Raw genomic sequence first — 20,084 nt, forward strand, 5'->3', positions numbered from 1 at the left:
TTTTTCGTAATAATTTATATTGACTTTGCTTTCTCTTAAATTTTCCACTGCCCAATTGCCAGCAGCTCAGGGTAGGAAATAGAAGTATCTTCCCAGCTCAACAGCATAAAACTTAATCACATTTCATGAATGAATTCATTTTTCTTACCTGACTTGATAGATAAGCAACCTCTTTGGTCCAGTGGTTGACAAGTTTCAAAATGGTTTTAAAATAGTTTCAAAATGTGTATCAATTATTTTATCTCTAGGAACTGGAGATATGACGAGTTCTGTGATATGAAAATTATTGAGAACTTTTTTATTGTTTGTAAGAACTCCTTAAAAGTTTGCATTCAGTAGCTCACTGTCATGTACTGAGGACAGAAAATTCAACCTGTTCTTATGTAGGGAAAGATGAAAACAATTTTAAGGAACTGCAGAAAGCAGGGAAGGGAAGTTGAGGTTCAAAATGTTAGAATTACTTTGAATGACTTGTGAAATGTTTTTTTTTTGTTATAATCGAAAATAATAACTAAATAATAAAATATTAATAAAAGAAAGAAAGAAATACAACCTGCTCCTTTCCACTTTGAAATATGGATATCTTTTACATTTACTTGCCATTATTGATACAAATAATGAACATGCCTCATTGTAGCTTTCAGAATCAGCCACCATGTTAATTTTTGTGTCAAAGAAAACAAACTAGTACTGTATTCACTTGTTTGTATACACAAATAGGTACATTTTGAAGGGATATATTTAGAGATCTGGGGCAAATCAGCGACAGTGTAAATATATGAGTGGTTCTGTTCATTTTCTGCAATATTTTCTTTGGATATGAAAGGCAACCTTGAATTAGGGTCATGGCTTTAGGTTTGATGAACCAGTTTTTAAATGCTTTTAAAGATACCTGCCATCTCTTTGTATACTTTATCTTCTGAATGTTTTGGGGGGAAAGGGCTGCATCTCTTAGCTGGAGTTTTTTTCCAAAACAAAAAGAGAAAAAATTTCCCCCTTTTTATTTTAGAAACGTTTAGTGTAAAATACAGGTCAAATGACTTTGAGTTTCTCTGCTACATAAACCATTAAATTGCTATTTTTAAGAGCAGGGTTTACTCTGATGTTTCTACCCATGTCAGTCCCATTATGGTGCATATAATACACAGTATAACCTTGTATATACCACATGAAAAGTTAAACTGAGTATTTTATGTGTCGTAACAGAGTAAGTTTATGAAGCTGCAGTGTATATAGTTAAAGAACACTGTCTAAAAAGAGTTCAGTTGTTTTGAACCTTTATTCCCACCCCTGCCCAATTTTATTAATTCACAGGTGATGCTATGATGCATCATTTGTGCTTCCAAAGCAGTTACCCATTTTCATTTTGGTTACATTCCTGGAGAACGGAGATGTTTCAGGAAATGGCTGTGAACTGAGTGGAAAATAAATCCTAACATGTTTAAATCGGTGAATGTGCGACACAATGCAGTCTTTCAACCACAAAGTCTGTTTGCTAAGTGACAAACAAGAAGTACTGAATCTTAATTACAAAGTGTTTTATGTAGAAGGGAAGTGGAGAGTCTAAAATTCAAGCTGCATTTATTTGCAAATGATAAATAAACCCCTACACCCCAAACTTTCTTTATTTTTATTTATCTGTCAAGGGTAAACCCATGTGATCTGCAAAGGTTGATGAGGCCCCCTTGAGTAGAATCAAGAGCCCTGACAGCTGGCCAATTGGGAAGGTGAAATGGTTCAGTGAATTGGATAACGGCAGTACATACCATAGTGACTGATTAAATTGATTTGTCCATGGCTGCTGCCTACCTCTTTTCTGCTGCTGAAACACTTTAGCCTACTTTAGAACTCTCAAAGAAAAGAGTGGGGGCTGTACTGTGCTTCTGGGTGTACATGAACCTAAACAAAAGCAGCTGACCTAAATATGTGTTCCCATAAAAATGTTAACTTTATTTTGTCATTTAACTGGAGTTTATAGATTTTTCAGAATGAATTTCCTTCCCTAGTAAAGGTAATGCTTTGAGTCCAATCTTCTCTAGCACAGGAAGAAAAATGAGGGTAGTGATATTGACTGAACTAATTCTTTCCTCGTACATTTCAACCTAGACATTTATATTTCCTTCCTTAACAATCCTTAAGAAATGGGTCTGTTTGCTGGGGTGAAGCGGATGGTTTTAAGTTTTCTCACTGTAACCTAATAGACACAGAAGCCAAAGTAATAGCAGAATGTTTAGTTGAGAAAGCAGGGAGGGCAGGCATGAATCCTTATTTAGAAAACAAATGAAATTACTGAGGAAAATCTAGCAAATACCGTATTTTTTGCTCTATAACACGCACCTGACCATAACACGCACATCGTTTTTAGAGGAGGAAAACAAGGGAAAAAAACATTCTGAATGAAACAGTGGATGTATCATTTTTGTGCTTCATGCTGTGGCCACAGACATGTGATCTGATGGTGAATTTGGGGTGACCCAATGCAAAAATCCTGAGAATCCCTGTGGATCCCTGCTTTGTAACCACGTTTTTGCACCATTGCAGCCCCAGGCAACAGTGGGTGTGTGATTTTGGGGGGGCAGGCTGTAGCCATGGACTTGCTATGTGCTCTAATGGTGAATTTGGGCTGACCCAATGCAAAGATCCTGAGGATCCATGTGGATCCATGCTTTGTAACCACGTTTTTGCACCATTGCAGCCCCAGGCAACAGTGGGTGCGTGATTGTGGGGGGGCAGGCTGTAGCCATGGACATGTTATGTGATCTGATGGTGAATTTGGGGTGACCCAGTGCAAAGATCCTGAGGATCCATGTGGATCCGTGCTTTGTAACCATGTTTTAAGTGGGGAGGGAAGGAAAAATATAGAAGGGACAAGGAGCACGAGAGGGGTGTGCGGCGAAGCAGCTGGCTAAGAATGCAGGAGAGGGGTTTAAAGGGGGGGGAAGGAAGGCAAAAGTCCACCCACCCACTCAAGCCAGCCCTCTCTCTCCCTCTTTCATCTGCATGTTTTCTGCTGCCTGCCGAGTCCCCAGACGCAGCAGCAGCAGCACCGGAGCAGGGACGCTCTGCTTTCCTCTCTACTTGCCTGGAGGGGAGGGGTTGCCTGGAGGGGAGGGGATTTCACTGCTCTTTGTTCCGTCTGAGCAAACAGCAACCGAAACAGAACGGGGTGTGCAGTAAGACCCTGAGGCAGAATGCAGGAAAGCAGCAGCCTCCTCTCCTCCGTGACGGTGCAATATGATTTTTGCCTGATTTTTGCCATGCACTTGGGACAAACGGCTCCAGGGACCACACATTCGCTCTATAACACGCACAGACATTTCCCCTTACTTTTTAGGAGAAAAAATCTGCGTGTTATAGAGGGAAAAATACGGTATATGTACTTAGAAATTAATGCTACATGCAGTAAAGATATAACATATGAGCAAATTTAAAATGGTATAGTCTAGAAATGAATTTTGCCTATTTTGGGTTCCACTCCAAACTCAAAGAGCAGTTATTTATTTGGTTTCTAGTATTTGGAAAACAAAGATCTTGAGCAAATGTTACTTGGGAAGCAGTAACACAGAATATGGATCACTCTGAATATGCACAGGTGAATGTGGTTTTATTTTACTTTATTTTATTAAGCAAAAGGACCATGGTCTGCCAAATTCAGTTCCTGTATCACATTAAATATTTTCTGCTATGTCACATAAAGTAGATTTATTGCCTTAGCTCATGAGCTTCTAGGCAGACAAATATGCAATTTGATTCACACTAGTCTATAAGATGTTGTTCCACAGCATCACTTCAAGTTTGTTGCGCATTGTGAAATCTTGGTGGTTTGGAGAGCAGGATTGAGGACAGTTTTATCGACAAGGCTTTCAGAAAGTATTATAGCCACCAGGGAGCCTACTACAATATGGCAACTGACTAAATTCCCTCCTGTTTGGAGATGCAACTCTGATCCTAAAATTCCTTACTACACAGAGAGTCGTGGGGCTGCATAGAAAGTACATGGTCTCGTACTACACACTGAGCCAAGCATCCATATGTTCCCAAAAACCTTTGGAAGTCTGAAAAGGGGAGGGAGGGTAGTGGGTGGCTCACCACATCACCAAAGTCCTTGTTCTGTTACATAACAAAGGCCAACAGACAGCATAACGGATAGTTAATGCCCCACTTGTCATGTAGAGAGTGCTACTTGCCATGTGGAAAGTGTCAGTATTTTGATTCTCCATCTCTCATCTGCCCCAGGCTCAATCTCTCCCCCCACCCACACATGTGTACAAGCATATATTTGTGTTGCATGATTCCTAAAAAAAAAAAAAAAGGTTATTCAGAGTAGTCCTTCCAAAATATCTGGTATAAATCCCCCCCCCATTTAAAATAAGGACTACTGTTATTGATAACAGTGGCATTGGTTTAATTTGAGCAGCTGAAATAGATCAGGCTTTAATTAAGTACTTAACCCGAGGTACCACTGTAGTTGTCCACATCTTACCTGAGAATCTTCTGCTACTCTATTCTATTTAATGCAACAAATAATTTTGGTAGCCGTGGTTTTATTGTATGTGTGGTGCCCAATGATTTTTATGGTTATTGTTGTTGTTTGTTGTTGTTCTCCTTCTGAATGATTCCATGGCCTATGGCTAGTGCAATAAAAAGTTTAATTGGATTGGACTAGTTGTCCGTTCCTCCCTTTACAAATTCAGTTTCCCTCAAGATTGTATAAAACCGTATGAAGTTAGCAATGGTCCCTCCTGAAAAAGTGGACCATGGAACTCTGCATCATATGAAGATTGCAACAGTTGTCTAAGTGTTATGGTAAGGTTTGTTCCTTCTGTGGAAAGGAAATGCCCCCTGCCAGCTGCTAAGGTCCCCAGTGGGGCATTGTGGTCAGTACAAAGAGCAAGCCTTGAGAACTATTTCTAATTGCAGAGAGATCTTGGGTTCCTTTTCTGGACTCTGAGCAGAAATGTAATCTCTCTGCATATGTTCATTAAAAGATGAAAGAAGCTTAACAAATATACTGAAATTGAAGGGAAACATCTATCAGAGAAGGTAGACAAGCTAATCTTCAGTTCTGGTTTTCTTAATGGATCAGTAGGATTCGGCATGTTCAGTAGGGGACAGCTACTAAATCCAATTTAAAGAGGGCTCCTAACCATGTTATAGCCCAGGGGTGGGGAACTTGTTTGGCTTGGCCCCATCCCATGGGCCAACTTTGGCAGGTGGGTGGATCAACCCACTTGTCAATCACATGATGCTACTAGAACACCACTATGCTAATCAAAATGGGTGGGACGGTTGCACTTCTTGTCCTTTTATCTTTTCAGTTTATTTTATAAACCTATTAAGTGTTTCACAGTTCAGGGAAAGACTATAAACAAATATTTTCAGTATCTGTCTAAACATCAGGATGTTAATTGTCTGTCTAATTTCAGCTGGCAACTGATTCCAGGGGGCTGGAGCTGTAACACTAAAAGCCTGGCTTGTAGTACGAACCCTGTCAGAGGAGTAGTGTTGTTAAGCAGGTGGTATAGCAGTAAAACTGCTAGCACATTTGCAAAGCTAAGCAGAGTCATCCAGCCCAACGCTCCCTCAATATGCAACCCCCCCATCCAGTTTGAAACCATGCCAGACCATACTTACCTTTTCAAATGTGCTAGCAGTTTTATTGCTGCAGAACTAGGATGAATTTATCATTACACAGTGGGGTGGTGCTTACAGAGAAAGAGAGTGGCATATCATCCGCATACAAGTGACACTTTGCTCTAAATCCTTTAATGATCAGTAGCTTCATATAGATATTAAATAGCATCGGAGACAAAATAGTGTCCTGACGCAACCCATAACACAGATGATAGGGAGCCAGAGATCATTTCCTCAATGCTATTCTCTGCAACTGACTCACCATGTAAGACTAGAATCAATATAAAAACAGTGCCCTGGACGCCCATCCTGTAGAGCTAGTTCAAGAGGATACCATGGTCAGTGGTATCAAAACATGGAGAGATTGAATAGAAGCAAGGTCTCACTCCCCTCGTCCCTCTCCCAATGGAGGAAAGACAAAGGCAACAAACATGGGCACAGCCAGGGGTTATGTTAGGGGGGCAGACTTTGTGTTGGGGAGGCAGAACCTCTGTTAAGTATTTTTATTAATTTACTTGATTCAGGGGGGAAGCTGCCTCTCTGGCCACCTTGGCTACACCCATAGCAACAAAGGCAATTCAAGCCACTGAAATAGGTCTAGATAATCAGTTTCAACTAGGAAGGATTGCAGCTGCTCCAATGCTCTCAATCTCCTTCCCAAGAAAATGCATATTAGTAACCAGTGAAAACCCAACTATCACATACTAGTGGGCTCAAAGCAGAAGGCACCACCCCATCGAATAATGATAAATTAACACTTTGGACTCATCTAGTCATGCTCTGCTTGATAGTTTATATTAACCATAAGGAACAGGGATCATGCAGGCATGTGGTCAGATGCATAGCCACAAGCAGCTTGTCATAGAATCATAGAATTGTAGAGTTGGAAGGGACCACAAGGGTCATCTAGTCCAACCCCCTGCAATGCAGGAATCTTTTGTCCAACATGGGGCTCGAGGCCCCCCCCCATGACCCTGCGATTAAGAGTCTCATGCTCTGCCGACTGAGCTACCAAGAGATTGTTCCCATAAAACTTGGTTAAATGTGGGTTGACATCTCATGTGGTGGTGCACTAGCTGTGGTATCACAGCGCCCAGCAATTTTACCCTAGAATGCTTCCAAAAACTTTACTCCCTCAGGGGCCAGTAACCTCCAAACCACTCTGAAGAACTCCGCTGGACTGCTAGCAGCAGATGCAACACAGGCAGCAAACGATGCCTTCACTGTAAGGTGCTCCAACCAATGTTTGGAAAGCTTTGGTGTGATATTTCCACCACTTGCTCTCTAGCAGAGTGGCCTAGGCATATTTTAAATCACTGAACAAGCATATGAATAGATAAAATTAATCCGAACCCTCCGACTTGTGCCAATACTGTAATGATGATTTTAAAACTGCAAGAGAGAGGCAATTGTTTAGATTCTTGCTGCCCTCTAGTGGAATATGTTTAAACATTCAAAAAGATTAAACACAGAAAGTATCTTTATCTGAGTAACTCATTGCCAAAATTTTCCGTTGTTTCTTTTATTTCTGACCCCCTGGTGCACTTTCTCTTGTTCAGTGGAGGCCTATTCACACTCAAAGTTATTTGAATGTATAATGCAATACAATGTATAACATTGTTTAATATGTTTGTGTGAGAGTTTATACTGGCATTATTGTTATCCTATAACTTAGTGCTGTCCGTGCAAATTTCCTTTGGTATAGTTTGTTTCAAAATTATTGCAGTATTTTGGATGCTTTGTTAAAGACATGGGCTTGCTTGGATCATAAGATAAATTAGCCTAAGGAAAGTTACAGAAATTTCCTGTGCCCACTGACACTTTGAGAACAGGATCAGGTACATAGTTTGGGAATGCTCATTGGTACTAATAGATGCTAATTGATCCTGCATTGCCATTAGAGGCACAAATCATCTTAGTGACTCAAAGCACCTTTTAATAACTGATTGTCCAATTGCCAACTATGGCGATTCCTCAGTGGCAGTAACTTCTGTTAACCTGTTTGTTCCTGTTTGGAACTGCTGTATACATTGGGTTGCCCATAAATTTCAAGTGATCCAGAACAGTAGCATTATAGCAATTTTATCATTGGGGACCAGATGATCTAAACATGTGCTAGTGGTTTATCATCTGTACTAGTCCTTTGCCCATTTCCAAGCTCAATTCATAGTTCCAATTTTGACCTTAAAAGTCCTAATGGATTGTGACCAGGGAACTGGAAGGATAGTCTTCTCCCACATGTACCTATCCCTTTATATTAGGAAGCTCTCCTCTGGGTGCCCCAGCCAAGTGAAGTGTAACAACCGATCACAGGAAAAAGAGGCTTTTCTGTGGTGTCACCTCCCTAGGCAGCCTCTCTAGAAACTTTATTTCCCCCCCCACGCCAAGCGAAGACCTTTTTATATCCTCATGCTTTTTGGATACACCTATTATTAATTAATTAAATTTATACGCCTCCCTTATACCCACAGGTCTCAGGGCAGTCCACAAGATACTTTTAACCCATTGAATTTTATATCATCTGTGTGCTTTTGGTGATACTGTTTTAATTTGCTGCTGCTGAAATCTTTGCTGCTTTTGACAGTTGCTGACTTTTGTGCAGTTTCAATGTTTCACTCTTGGAAGCTATCAAGAGTATGAGGCTGTTGGGTGGCATACAGATGGCAGCACAGGGAGGCAGCAGTGCTCACCTGACCTCCAGGCACTTGGGGTTGCTGCTGAATACCAGGATGGAGAGGGTGAGGGGGAGAGGTGAAACAGCGGGCAGGTCAGTGCAGTGCAAACACACCAGTGGAACCAGTTCAGTATTCCTGCTGGTACATTGAGCTTCTCCTTCCTGATGATGCATACAGATAGTGTAAAGAAATAAACAATTAAAAGACTCAATACTTGTGGTATCATTTGCTCCCATGAACCCTTGTTATCTTTCCCTCTCCTTTCCCTCCCCCTCTGCTGCATCTTATCTTTGCTGTGCCCTCCCTTTCTCCTCTGTTGTCTTTCCCTGCCTAGCTCAGTTAAAATTTTGCTTGAATCTTCTACACTTCTTCCCCTAACCCAGATTGGTCTGTAAAATAACATGCAGGAAAGATAAACTTCATTGATCAGTTCATTTTTCGAATATGCCTACAGTTCTTTGCTGAGCACCATCCATTCCATGATTCATTGTATATTCTGAATTTTATATTATTTGTAGACATACAGATGGCAGCACAGGGAGGCAGCAGTGCTCACCTGACCTCCAGGCACTTGGGGTTGCTGCTGAATACCAGGATGGAGAGGGTGAGGGGGAGAGGTGAAACAGCGGGCAGGTCAGTGCAGTGCAAACACACCAGTGGAACCAGTTCAGTATTCCTGCTGGTACATTGAGCTTCTCCTTCCTGATGATGCATACAGATAGTGTAAAGAAATAAACAATTAAAAGACTCAATACTTGTGGTATCATTTGCTCCCATGAACCCTTGTTATCTTTCCCTCTCCTTTCCCTCCCCCTCTGCTGCATCTTATCTTTGCTGTGCCCTCCCTTTCTCCTCTGTTGTCTTTCCCTGCCTAGCTCAGTTAAAATTTTGCTTGAATCTTCTACACTTCTTCCCCTAACCCAGATTGGTCTGTAAAATAACATGCAGGAAAGATAAACTTCATTGATCAGTTCATTTTTCGAATATGCCTACAGTTCTTTGCTGAGCACCATCCATTCCATGATTCATTGTATATTCTGAATTTTATATTATTTGTAGACCGTGAGGTGGTTTTCTTGACAGTATCTTTGAATTGGGACTTCGTGAAGAGTTAGTTACTGCCAGTTCTTCATTTAATTCATTGTGTCATTGCCTTGTTTCTGGTGGACTAAGGTAAACACTAAGAGAACTGGCAAATCTCAATGACAGACATTGCTCTGGAGATGGAATGTCTTTGAATACCAGTTGCTGGAGAACACAACTGGAGGTGGTCCTTTTGTGTTTATGTCCTGCTTTCAGTCTTCGCATAGGCCACTGTGAGGAAAGGATGCTGGAATAGATGGGACTTTGGTTTGATCCAGTAGGGCTATTCATACATTCTTGTGTAGATATACAAGCAAACATGCACCAAATGTATGGTCACACATGTCAGCCTCAAACACACTAAACAGACAGTCTCTGGATACGTAAGTGCCTGGCTGTTCACCTGCAACTGTAATGGACATCTGCCTAGCTGTGCAGGTCACTTTTGTTTGTATTGAAAAGGAGCAGGAAAGTGGCACACCTCTTACCAGATTATGAGTAATTAGAACAAGCCACAGATGTATGAGCGTTGTCGAAATCTCTTTGGTGGCATGAAGCGCAGGCCCTGCGCTGATCGTTCTCATTCTACTCCCAAATTGCACAAGCATGTACAATAACCCATAAATCCTTTTTTTCATTTGAGGACACCTTTGAATAATGAAGAAATCATTTCCTTTTAAAAATAACTCTTAAACATCTTGGGTCACCCGAACAATTGCAGATAAAGCATCCCCCTCCCCCATTTTTTGATGCATAGAGCAAAAAAAATGCACCTGTTAAGCCTCTTATAGTTTAAGAAAATATTTATCTTTTGCAGATGCTACAATTGTGGTGGCCTCGATCATCATGCTAAGGAATGTACACTACCTCCACAGCCAAAGAAGTGCCATTACTGTCAGAGTATCATGCACATGGTGGCGAACTGCCCACATAAAACTGTTCTGCAGCAGCCCACTAGTTATCAGGGAAGATACGAAGCAGATCCCCAGCCCTCAGGGGCTTATGGCTACACATCTCCATCCTATTCTCAGGAGGGAAGAGCAGATGTCTTAGAACGCTCAGGCAGGTCACCGCAAGAAGCTGGAGCAGCGAGTAAATTATCTCCATCGCCCGAAGAACAGACCCGGAAGGGGCCTTCTGTTCAAAAAAGGAAAAAGACTTAGAGCTTTTGTCTTTCATCTCCTTTACCCTCTTGGGACGTCTACCTCATTCAAGCACAAGGAGAATAATTCCACATATCAAGCGACCAACTTCAACTTTTCACTACTGCTGAGAAAACTGTGGCCATTCTGAAAACAACCAGACCAGTCACTCCAAGCAAACTTCATTTGAACTGAGTTTCCTCTATATTATTCAGCTGCTTCAGACGCCACAAGAAACCATGACTGACTGTGATGAGGATAAGCTGCAGCAAGGATCACACACTTCACACAATTCCCTGCTACCTCCCTCCCTGTCCAGCACAGCTGCAAGGAGCTGGGAAGCTTCTGGTTTTCTTCTTGATTATTTGCAGCTTGATGTTTTGTCCACACTGACAAACTGGGCTTAATCTTAACTGGCTTGTTTGAAATGAAACAAATTCAGATTGAGGGTTATGAGCTGCTAATTTCAGTAAACCATAGTTAAGATTAACCACCATTTGTTTATTTTTATTTGTAATTTAAAATGTTTTTCGACTGCATTTATGGGCGAATGCCCATTCAAAGCCGCTTACAAGCAGAACAAAAGATTATAAATAGTACAAGTTTAAACCACAGGACATACAGCTGAACCTGCAGTTAATCAAACATTAGAATTGCAGCCTTGCCAGAAGGGGAGGTGGGGGGTGGGAGAAGCAGGCAACCTGCAGTTCATTTCTGTCCTCATAAACCATCTCTGACTCTGTGCATGTCTTGAATGTATACATGCAACACTCTGTTTCCTTGGATACCCATTGGAAAGCAATAGTCTGAGTAATTTTTGAATAGGCATTCCTGGAATTTTTCTTTAATGTATCATTGCTATTATGGAAGAAAAAGAAAGGGTGGGGAAGAGATCACAACTGTTATTTCATGGAAGCCCAAAGAATTTTTGCTACTTAAAATTGCCATTGCCATGGTCATGGTACTGAAGATATTAAGACATCCCTGTAGGGTTCAGGGTAAGGCTTTTGAAAAATAATAATTTCTTGCTCCCATTATCCAGGATAGCATTGCTTTTTATAAACTTCTCACCTTGGAAGGGTAATGTCTTGATTTAAATAACCCTCAGAATTGCTACAAATGTTTAAAGAATAAAGGTATTCCCCTCTCTTTCCCCTCCCCCAAAGACTATGAATGTGTAGTTTTCTGTGCTGGTATCTCAAATATTGTATTAAATTAATATGGTTTAAATGCAGGTGAGGTGACTTTGAGGCAGAATGTATACATTGATATGATTGTTTAGAGTTGTATTGAGATACCACCTTGAATCTTTATTTTGTGCAAATCTTGAGGCGTTATGAAGGCAGCAGTAGCAATTAGCATTTTCTTCTGAGTCCGTTTTTACTGATTACATGCTATATAAGTGAATAGATTTTTACATCTTTTGAAAAGTGAACACAGGTAAGATTTCCTTTTTGCGTCTTGATTCTATTTTGAGAGACTGGACTTAGACCACTTGGCCTTTTAATGTTACAAATGTCAAGCTTTAATATTTACAGTGCAATGGGATTTTTGAAGCAGGTTTACTTAGAAGGAAGTTGCATTGAGTTCAGTGGGGCCTACTCCCATGGAAATTGGGTGTAGCAATTCAGCCTTTTTAAAAATTCAAAATTTAATAAAACTAAAATTGTAATCTTCATGCACACTAGATTATTAACAGTTTCTGAAGGAGTTGCCAAACTGATTTGATGTTGAAAACTCCAATTTATAGTGAGATTAGAAAGCCAATCAATCTACTGCCTATTATTTGATTATTAACCCCAAAATAATCCTGTGTCCATCATAATTATGTTTCTTCTACTCAACTGTTGATCATTAGAATATTTCTTTATCCTATTGAACATAAAGTGTTATTTTTAAATGCTTTGCAACCAATCCCCTGTGTTAATATTAATAGACATATAGGCTCTGGAATATTCATTAAGGCTACTCACGGTTAATGACCTTGGACCTGTAGCCAGTGCTTGCAGCTAGCTGGAGTGTGGTTTCTATAAAGCCACATTACTAAATTGTCACACATCATTATGCATAAAGCTCCCATGTGCATTACCAGCAATTTTCTTTGAGGTGTTTGCTGCATTTTTTGCCATTCTGAAAGATGCAAGGATGTTGTTGTTTTTTTCTTTTTAAGTTATTTGCCTCCTAGACAGCGGGAGCTGCTGTAGGAACAATCCAATGAAACCTTGGTTGTGTGTAAAATAATTCCCATGAAAATCTTACCGGAACATTTCCCCTCAACCCATTGCTCACCTACCTGAGAGTAAGCCCATGCAAACTCAGTGGGACTTCCTTGTGCCTAGACCTGTGTAGGATTGCACTGTGAAATGCTTTGACCAGAATCTTCTAAGCACCGTTTTATCTGTTGTTTCACTGACAGCAATATGACTTGTTTTGATAGGCCTCCAGTCAAATCTGATGTAACTCCATTTGCTGCATCGGAGTTACGCAGAGAAGACATTTGTTGCTTGCTGGAGGACCCAAACCCTGAATTATTCCTCCTCCTCCTGCTGCTGCCGCCGCCACCACCTCTCTCCCCACCCCCCACCTCACCGCAGAAAATGTGTATGTTTCAGCGACCTCAGTAACAGGCACAAAACCTATGTCCCTTTGCTTGAATTCCATGACAGTGTTTGAGGGAGGGGGCGGGAATCTCAATGGTTTATGCTGAAGTTATTGGTTTGCTACGATGAAAAGTTTTTTGTTTGTTTTTTTGACGATACTGAATGTGATTATATGTATAGAGGAGTACTTCCTTGCCTTATGTAAGGATTGTAAACTTATTTAAGTTATGTAGACAAATCAAAGTGGCATTGCATAACCTTTTAGCAGGTATGATAACTGGGTTAAACAGCAACAATGCTAAACTTAGGTCACTTTGAAAATGTAAACCAAAGTTCCTTGACCATTACATATAGTAAGATGGAAATGGTGGATTTGAAAACTGGCCATTCCTCTGTTTACATACTTTAAAATTCCAGACCAGAAGTTATTATGAAATGAATAAATTCTAGCAGCCACAGACTGAATTGCTGAGAGCCTATCAAACCTATCTTATTATTAAAAAGTTTACATTTTATTTTTATATATCGGAGGATGGTCATTATTACAAAATAGCCTTCTCAGGACAAAGGACCTTGCTCAGGGAAAACGCCATGTTAATCTTCTTTTATTTTTGTTTTACAGATCACTTGCTTTTACTTGCTTGCTCAAAACAAACCAAAAAGAGACCTTTTATAATATATACATGTTATGTGCTGATGCTAGTAGCTACCTCTGTTTACATATAAAGGAGTTTCTGATAACTCAAAATATCAACCTTTTGCATTATGCTTTCCCGTTAAAACAGAAGTACAGTGGTATTCCTGTTTTTAAGTGAACGTTTGTGACTTGACATGCACAAGTGCAGCTGACTTTCAGAATTGTGAGCAGAGCACCTCCTCACCATTTCTGAAATTCCAAGCCACATTGTTTGCATAGGGGATAGTAAAGTTATTCTGTTTACAAGCAAACAACTACCTCATACTTGCCGCAGACGCAACACCTTTATGCTGTTTAGGACTTAAAGGTGGCTGTTGATCCTATGGTACATACCAGTTGTTGTTTTTGAAATTATTCTGCAATTAATACAGCTTTCACTGCAAAATGTTAGGGCAAATATGTATGTGATTTAAACATGATGTGCCCATTTGAAATGATGTGAGAGTCTCTTTAAAGTTTAGATTTGCTTTTCTGCCTCAGAGGGAAATGGGTGCTGTTTCACACACAAATGCCACATGTGAAGGTAACCGATTTTCTGGGGAAGAAACAGCATGTGGCAATTAATTGAGTATCCCTGGATTACAATTAAATTACAAACATGTTGTTGTTGGTTTAGGCCAACAATTACTCAGATTATCTGCTTTAAATAAATATAAGCAGCATACTCACACAGACACACACAACTTGGGCATACTCCTAAATGTAAGGAATATTACATTTCCACTCATACCCCACTTCAGTTGGTGAAGTAATTTGCCACCCAGCTGTGCCACACCAAAAATTCTAGTTGCTTTGAAGCAACTCTTGAAAATATGCACTCCTGTCTTTTAGTATTTTGACTATGGGCAAGCCCAAGTAAGCAATCAGTACCTGGTCCAGATCTGAATAACCAGCTTTAAACATAACAATTTCAGACAAATAGGCCATGTTTTGTCAGACTTGAGAATGAGCCTTGTCCCTGTACTCTCCCTTCCCTCTTCCACTTTTATGCTCAGTTTTGAAGAAGATACCATGATTTGTTGAACCAGGAAACTGATTTAAAGATCAAACCAGGATCAGATCTTTGTTTATAAGCAGTGCTTTAACTAAGAGACTGGTTTAAGAAACCACATTAGCCCAATTCAAACATTCTGTTTCATGCAGTTGTGGTTGCATAGAGTGGAAGAGCAAGACTGTAGCCACAGCTCCTGTTGTAGCCAGTGTTGGAAACTCAGATATATAATTTAATCACCAATTGGCACCTTAAACCTATGTTACAGTCACCACAATGGAATGTCTAGGTGCCTTTCCCCCTGTTTTTGTAATGGAGTTTATTATCATTATCATTATCATTATTAATTTAATATCTGGACCAATATCTCAAAGTGGTTTACAAAACATTAAAACAATCCAGAATAAAACAAAATCAAGCTTCAAGGAAAAAAATCTAGATCCTTCTCTAAGTGATAGTTTGCTTTCCCCAGTTGCCAGCCTGGCATCCAGAGATCTCCACGTGGTCACAATTGGACCCACACCAGCCGCAAAACATGCCTGGCCCCTGGCTAATTTCTAACATTGGTTGTAGCCACTGCCAACCCTGTGTAGGTTCTATGCAGTCCTTATTTTCTGGAGTACGCATACCCCTAAGCATTTTGTGACCCTTAAGTTTGGCCTCATTAAGGGACAGTATTTCAATATGAGTAGGAAAATAAGAGCATCCCTAAAATTTATGAAGAATAAGCACTGGTTCTATGTACATGTGTAGCTTCCATATGTAGGTTCTACATCTGTTGGCTCCCCTTTTGACTGAGAACCCTGTGCAATCTGGATTTTAAATCCTGAAGGGAAGCTTGCATATATAGAGTGCACTTCCTTCTTCAAACCTCACCTCTCTGGATGGCAGCACAGGAGCATGGCCAGCAGATAATGACCTGCTCTCGCTCTCATGTGCTTGAGCATTCTTCCCAAATGCACTGACAAACGGGGCTAATATCTTCTTTGAAGCTGGTCTCCTGGTGGGAAGGGGCAAGGCTTGTTCTTGGACCATGACTGTTGCATCTGAATCAAGCCAAAATAATGATCTTAAGATTGGTGTCAACATCCTGAAATATTTGTGTGTACACACTAGCCGCAAAATTCAAATGGTCAGTTTTCCACTTGAGTATCATGTTAAGGAATCTATTGTACTCTCATTCTGGATGGTATCCTGAGCTTCTGTTGAAATTCCACTTCGTTAAACAGCATGAAGTTTGAACAGCACCCCTGGGCCAATGTTTCAAGCAACAAGCTTGTCAAATTAGATGAAGTGGGGCTCCCAACCAGCACATGTCTCCCCTGACCCCAGGAATGGAGCCCCTCCTCCCCTCCACAAACATATCATAATTGATCTTTGATAAAGTGATAGATAGACCCGGAGAGCCTCCCCAGACACAAAATATTGAAGTCAGCAGGGGTTGTGCCACTGAATTGACCCCAAATACTATGTGCACACTTGCATAGCATCTCTTGGAAAGACCATTCTGGAAGGGAAAAGACAACAGGATGATTACTTAGGTGCTCTTTGGGCACTAAAATTGGCTCTAAAAATGTGATATTTTGCCAAATAAAGGCTACTCAATTTTTTAAAACTTTCTTTCATTTGTGCTAGTGCTATCCCAAAGTTACTTCTAGTATGTAGTTTTGTGGATGGAGACCTATGAAAGTGTTTATAGACCTTGTGACCTTCTTTGTAAGAAAAATGATAAAGAACATGGGAAGATCTCATTAAGTCTTAAAGCTAATTTAAATTAATTTATCTCTAAGAAATGTTTATCATAAAAAATATATGTGTGTGTGTTTTTCTTCCCCATGCGTTATGGTTATAAAAGTAATTTGGGAAAAGGTGTAAGTGTGTGCGGATGCACTGAATTTAATTTTACTAGATGTCTTTAATGAGATTTGATTATTTTGTCTTTGCTCACTTTTGAAGACTTGTTAATTGTGTCTTTTTTCTGTTTTATATGAACAGCCTGGTTGTGTTACTTCTGTCATCATGACTGGTTAGTAACAAGATGTTGGCACTGGAAACTCTTTATTGTGATCATGGAGCTGTGTGTAGTTCAGTGGCTCTGTTAAGCAGTATTTGTTGGGGGAAACAATTTGCAATCCCTTGGCCAAATTCAGCCACCTGGAGGTAGTAGGATCTGTCTCTGCCGCCCCCCAACTGCCAAGCCCAGACACAAACCTGGGGTGTGGAGGAGCAGATTCAGTAGCATCACGGCCTAACAACTGAACATTTTGAGGGTGCCCTAATCCACTTGGTGCCCCTCCAATAAAACTAGTTGCCAACTAGGCTTTTATGACATTCATTTTGAGGATACAGCCACTACAATAAACTGCATATTAGAAAGTATTTGGACACTTGCTACAATTGTTGCTAACCTAAAATGGGCAGACTAACTAAGGAAGAACATGATGATGGTTTTGACTACCTCTTGCATTTTACTACTTTTTAACTAAGAAACTGGTTTCACAAGTATTACCAGAGTAGCTTGAATCTGTATGTTGCTAATGGTAAACCCATAGCCAGAGACCAAAGTGAACACAGATATCTATGGGTCTTGAATATTGTCTTTTTATCTAGTGTTTTTAAAACTATCCTCTGTAGTATATAGATTACCTTATGGTCCATTTTGATTCATATTTTGTTTACAAGGTATAATTTTTTTAAAAAAAATCACTTGAATCGTTTGAGTCTTTTAAAAGAAAAGACAGGGAGTTGTTGATTTTTTAAAGGCCATTTTTCACATGTTTACTGTCTGTCTCATTGGACTGAAGCACTGATTGCCTTTCTACATATCCTGTATTTTATATATTTTTGTTTAATGCCTATTGCCTACTGTTATTATTTCTATCAATCATCGATTTGTGACTGAGGTTTAAAAAGATTACATGATGAAAAATAAAACATATAACGTTGGCATTTACCAATGGTTTCTGAAATTTTGTTATGACATGCATGAAGGATGGGAAAGAGAGAGTGTGTTTACCTTTTTTTATTTAAAAAAAACCATTTGCATTAGCTTAAATTCCCTATGTTTTCTGAAGATTTTCTTGATGTGAATTCATCCTCCTTAATGCTCAGTTAACTAGAGGAAAGACAAACCAAGTTTGAGATTGTTAACACTTTAGAAATACTACTTGAATGCTTTGGTTTTGAGAATTGTAAGGAAATAGTAACCAAGGGATGTTAAGAGAAAAAGAAAAATGAGTGCTTGGATGAACCACTGTGGCTTCTTATTTTCTTTAGTATTACGTTTATGCCCCATCTTTTCCTTCGTGGAACTCCAGGTGGTGTACATGGTTCTCTCTCTCCACCTGTGAGATAGGTTAGGCTGAAGGACAGTGACTGACCTAAGATCACCCAGTTCATGGCTCAGTGGGGATTTGAATGCTGGCTGGCCTCCCAGGTCCCAGTCCAAAACTGACCACTCATTAATGGACAAAGGTTTATGCATGCAGAGGGAAAGGGACATGAAAGGGTTACGTTAGATGTGCACTGCTGGTTCATTTTGGGTATGTTTTTCCTGCACCTGCAGCTAGTTAAGCATGTGAGAGTGAGTCAGCACAATCTCAAGTATAACTACACCTGTGTTTGAAGCAAGCTTGCACTTGGCCCCTGCCCTTAACCTAGTCTGTGTTGGAACAATGCAAGGAGACTGTTTGCTGCTGCTGCTGTGGAAGGACACTATATTACAGCTGTAGGTGGAACTGCTCTAGACTCTCAGTAAAGGGACTGACCTTACCTAGAAATGTCTGGAGTTTTTCTGTTCCATTGGCACACTCTGTTGTGGCATGTTAAATGGGCACTCTGCACATACGACAACAAGGTGTGGGGCCCAGCACAGTGCTTTTGGACCCAGACAAGTGCCAGAAGTCTTGTTCCAGTTTTTCCTCTCCTGGACTCCAGAGGTTGCAGTGGGGAGGAAAAGCTAGCAGTGAGGCTGGTACGAGCTGGGAGCTGCTTGGGTGTCTCTGGCTGCCAAAGGCTTGGAGAAGAAGCAACGGTGAGGAGGTGAGCACAAAATTGTATTGCAATATTGTATTATGTTTTACTCTTTTTGTTGGGAGCTGCCCAGAGTGACTGGGGCAACCCAGTCAGGTGGGTGGCATTATTATTATTAACCATATGCATGCATTATAATTGCTTCATAAATTGAGTATACACTTTAAATAGTGTATGAAATGTAGCCTACAACTGCATTAACATTTTGGGGCAGTTGCACATATACTGCTGCCAAGCCAGGTATCCCTTATCCTATACTGTGCATTTGGGTGGGTGGGTGTACGTGCACATAAGTGCAAGACTTTGCAATTGTCTTTCCTAAAAAAATATATATTCTTGTTCTCAGCCCAGTTTTCAAGGTCAATTTGAATTATATTACTGTCTTCTGAGATGTTAGTTGTCTATTTGTGTTTTGTGTTCTCTGCAAATTTGATAGATTCTCCCCATTGTCTGGTTTTTAAATAAAATACTTTTTGTCTTACTGACCAAATCCTGTGCTGTGATTCTGTGATCCCAAAATGTTTTGCAACACAAGATCCCCCCAAACATGACTTTGTAAAAAAGAAGAAGCCCTTGGCCACTTTTACATTTTGCTCATGCCCACTTTGATATGTAGCCCCCAAAGAGTTGACAATGGGTCAGTGTGACCCTTGGCCTAAAGAAGGTGAGCCATCCCTATATTAGTCATTGATTAAAATATTGAAAAGTATCTGCCAAGGGTGGCATTCCACTGAAAATCTCATTCCAGTTGAGGAGAACAACCTTGATGAGCACCCTGAGTACTGTGTTCCAGTCAGCTGTGAACCCACCTGATGTTACTATCATTTTCCCTCACTTAACAGATTTGCAAACCAAAATACCATGGGGAACTTTTTGCCAATGCTTTGCTGAAATTGTGATAATTTTTGTCTGTGGCTTTTCCACAATCCAATAAGCTAGTAACCCAAACAAAAGAGATAAAGGTTAGTCTGGCAGGATTTATTTCTGACAGACCCATGCTAAAGTTTTCAAATGCTGGCCTTGTTATCAAGAGACTGTTCTAGTCTCTTCTAATATCTTCTCATATATCAAAGTCATATTGGCTCAAAAAAATAAAAGAGGAAAGATCACCAAACCAATTCAGAGCCCATTGGATTTTGTCAGTCATTTGAATGTGAATTTCAAGGATAATGTGCCACAATATTTTTCTCATCCTTAACAGATTTGCGCCAAATGTATTGCTCTGCTTTC

General features: G+C 40.2%; 1 protein-coding gene across 5 annotated transcripts in view; it reads left to right on the top strand.

Annotated features, from left to right (window-relative positions):
- The window catches only part of LIN28B (lin-28 homolog B), a 101,606-nt gene extending 83,831 nt beyond the window's left edge, over window positions 1-17,775 (top strand). For all 5 annotated transcript variants that reach the window (XM_083731496.1, XM_083731497.1, XM_083731500.1 and 2 more), the window contains one exon: window positions 10,210-17,775. In XM_083731496.1, the coding sequence (XP_083587622.1) occupies window positions 10,210-10,555 (346 nt within the window). In that variant the 3' untranslated portion in view covers window positions 10,556-17,775. The remainder of the gene's footprint in view (window positions 1-10,209) is intronic.
- Window positions 17,776-20,084: the final 2,309 nt, after the last annotated feature.

The sequence above is a fragment of the Podarcis gaigeae genome (assembly GCF_964106915.1).
Source record: "Podarcis gaigeae genome assembly, chromosome: 3".
Taxonomy (NCBI): domain Eukaryota; kingdom Metazoa; phylum Chordata; class Lepidosauria; order Squamata; family Lacertidae; genus Podarcis; species Podarcis gaigeae.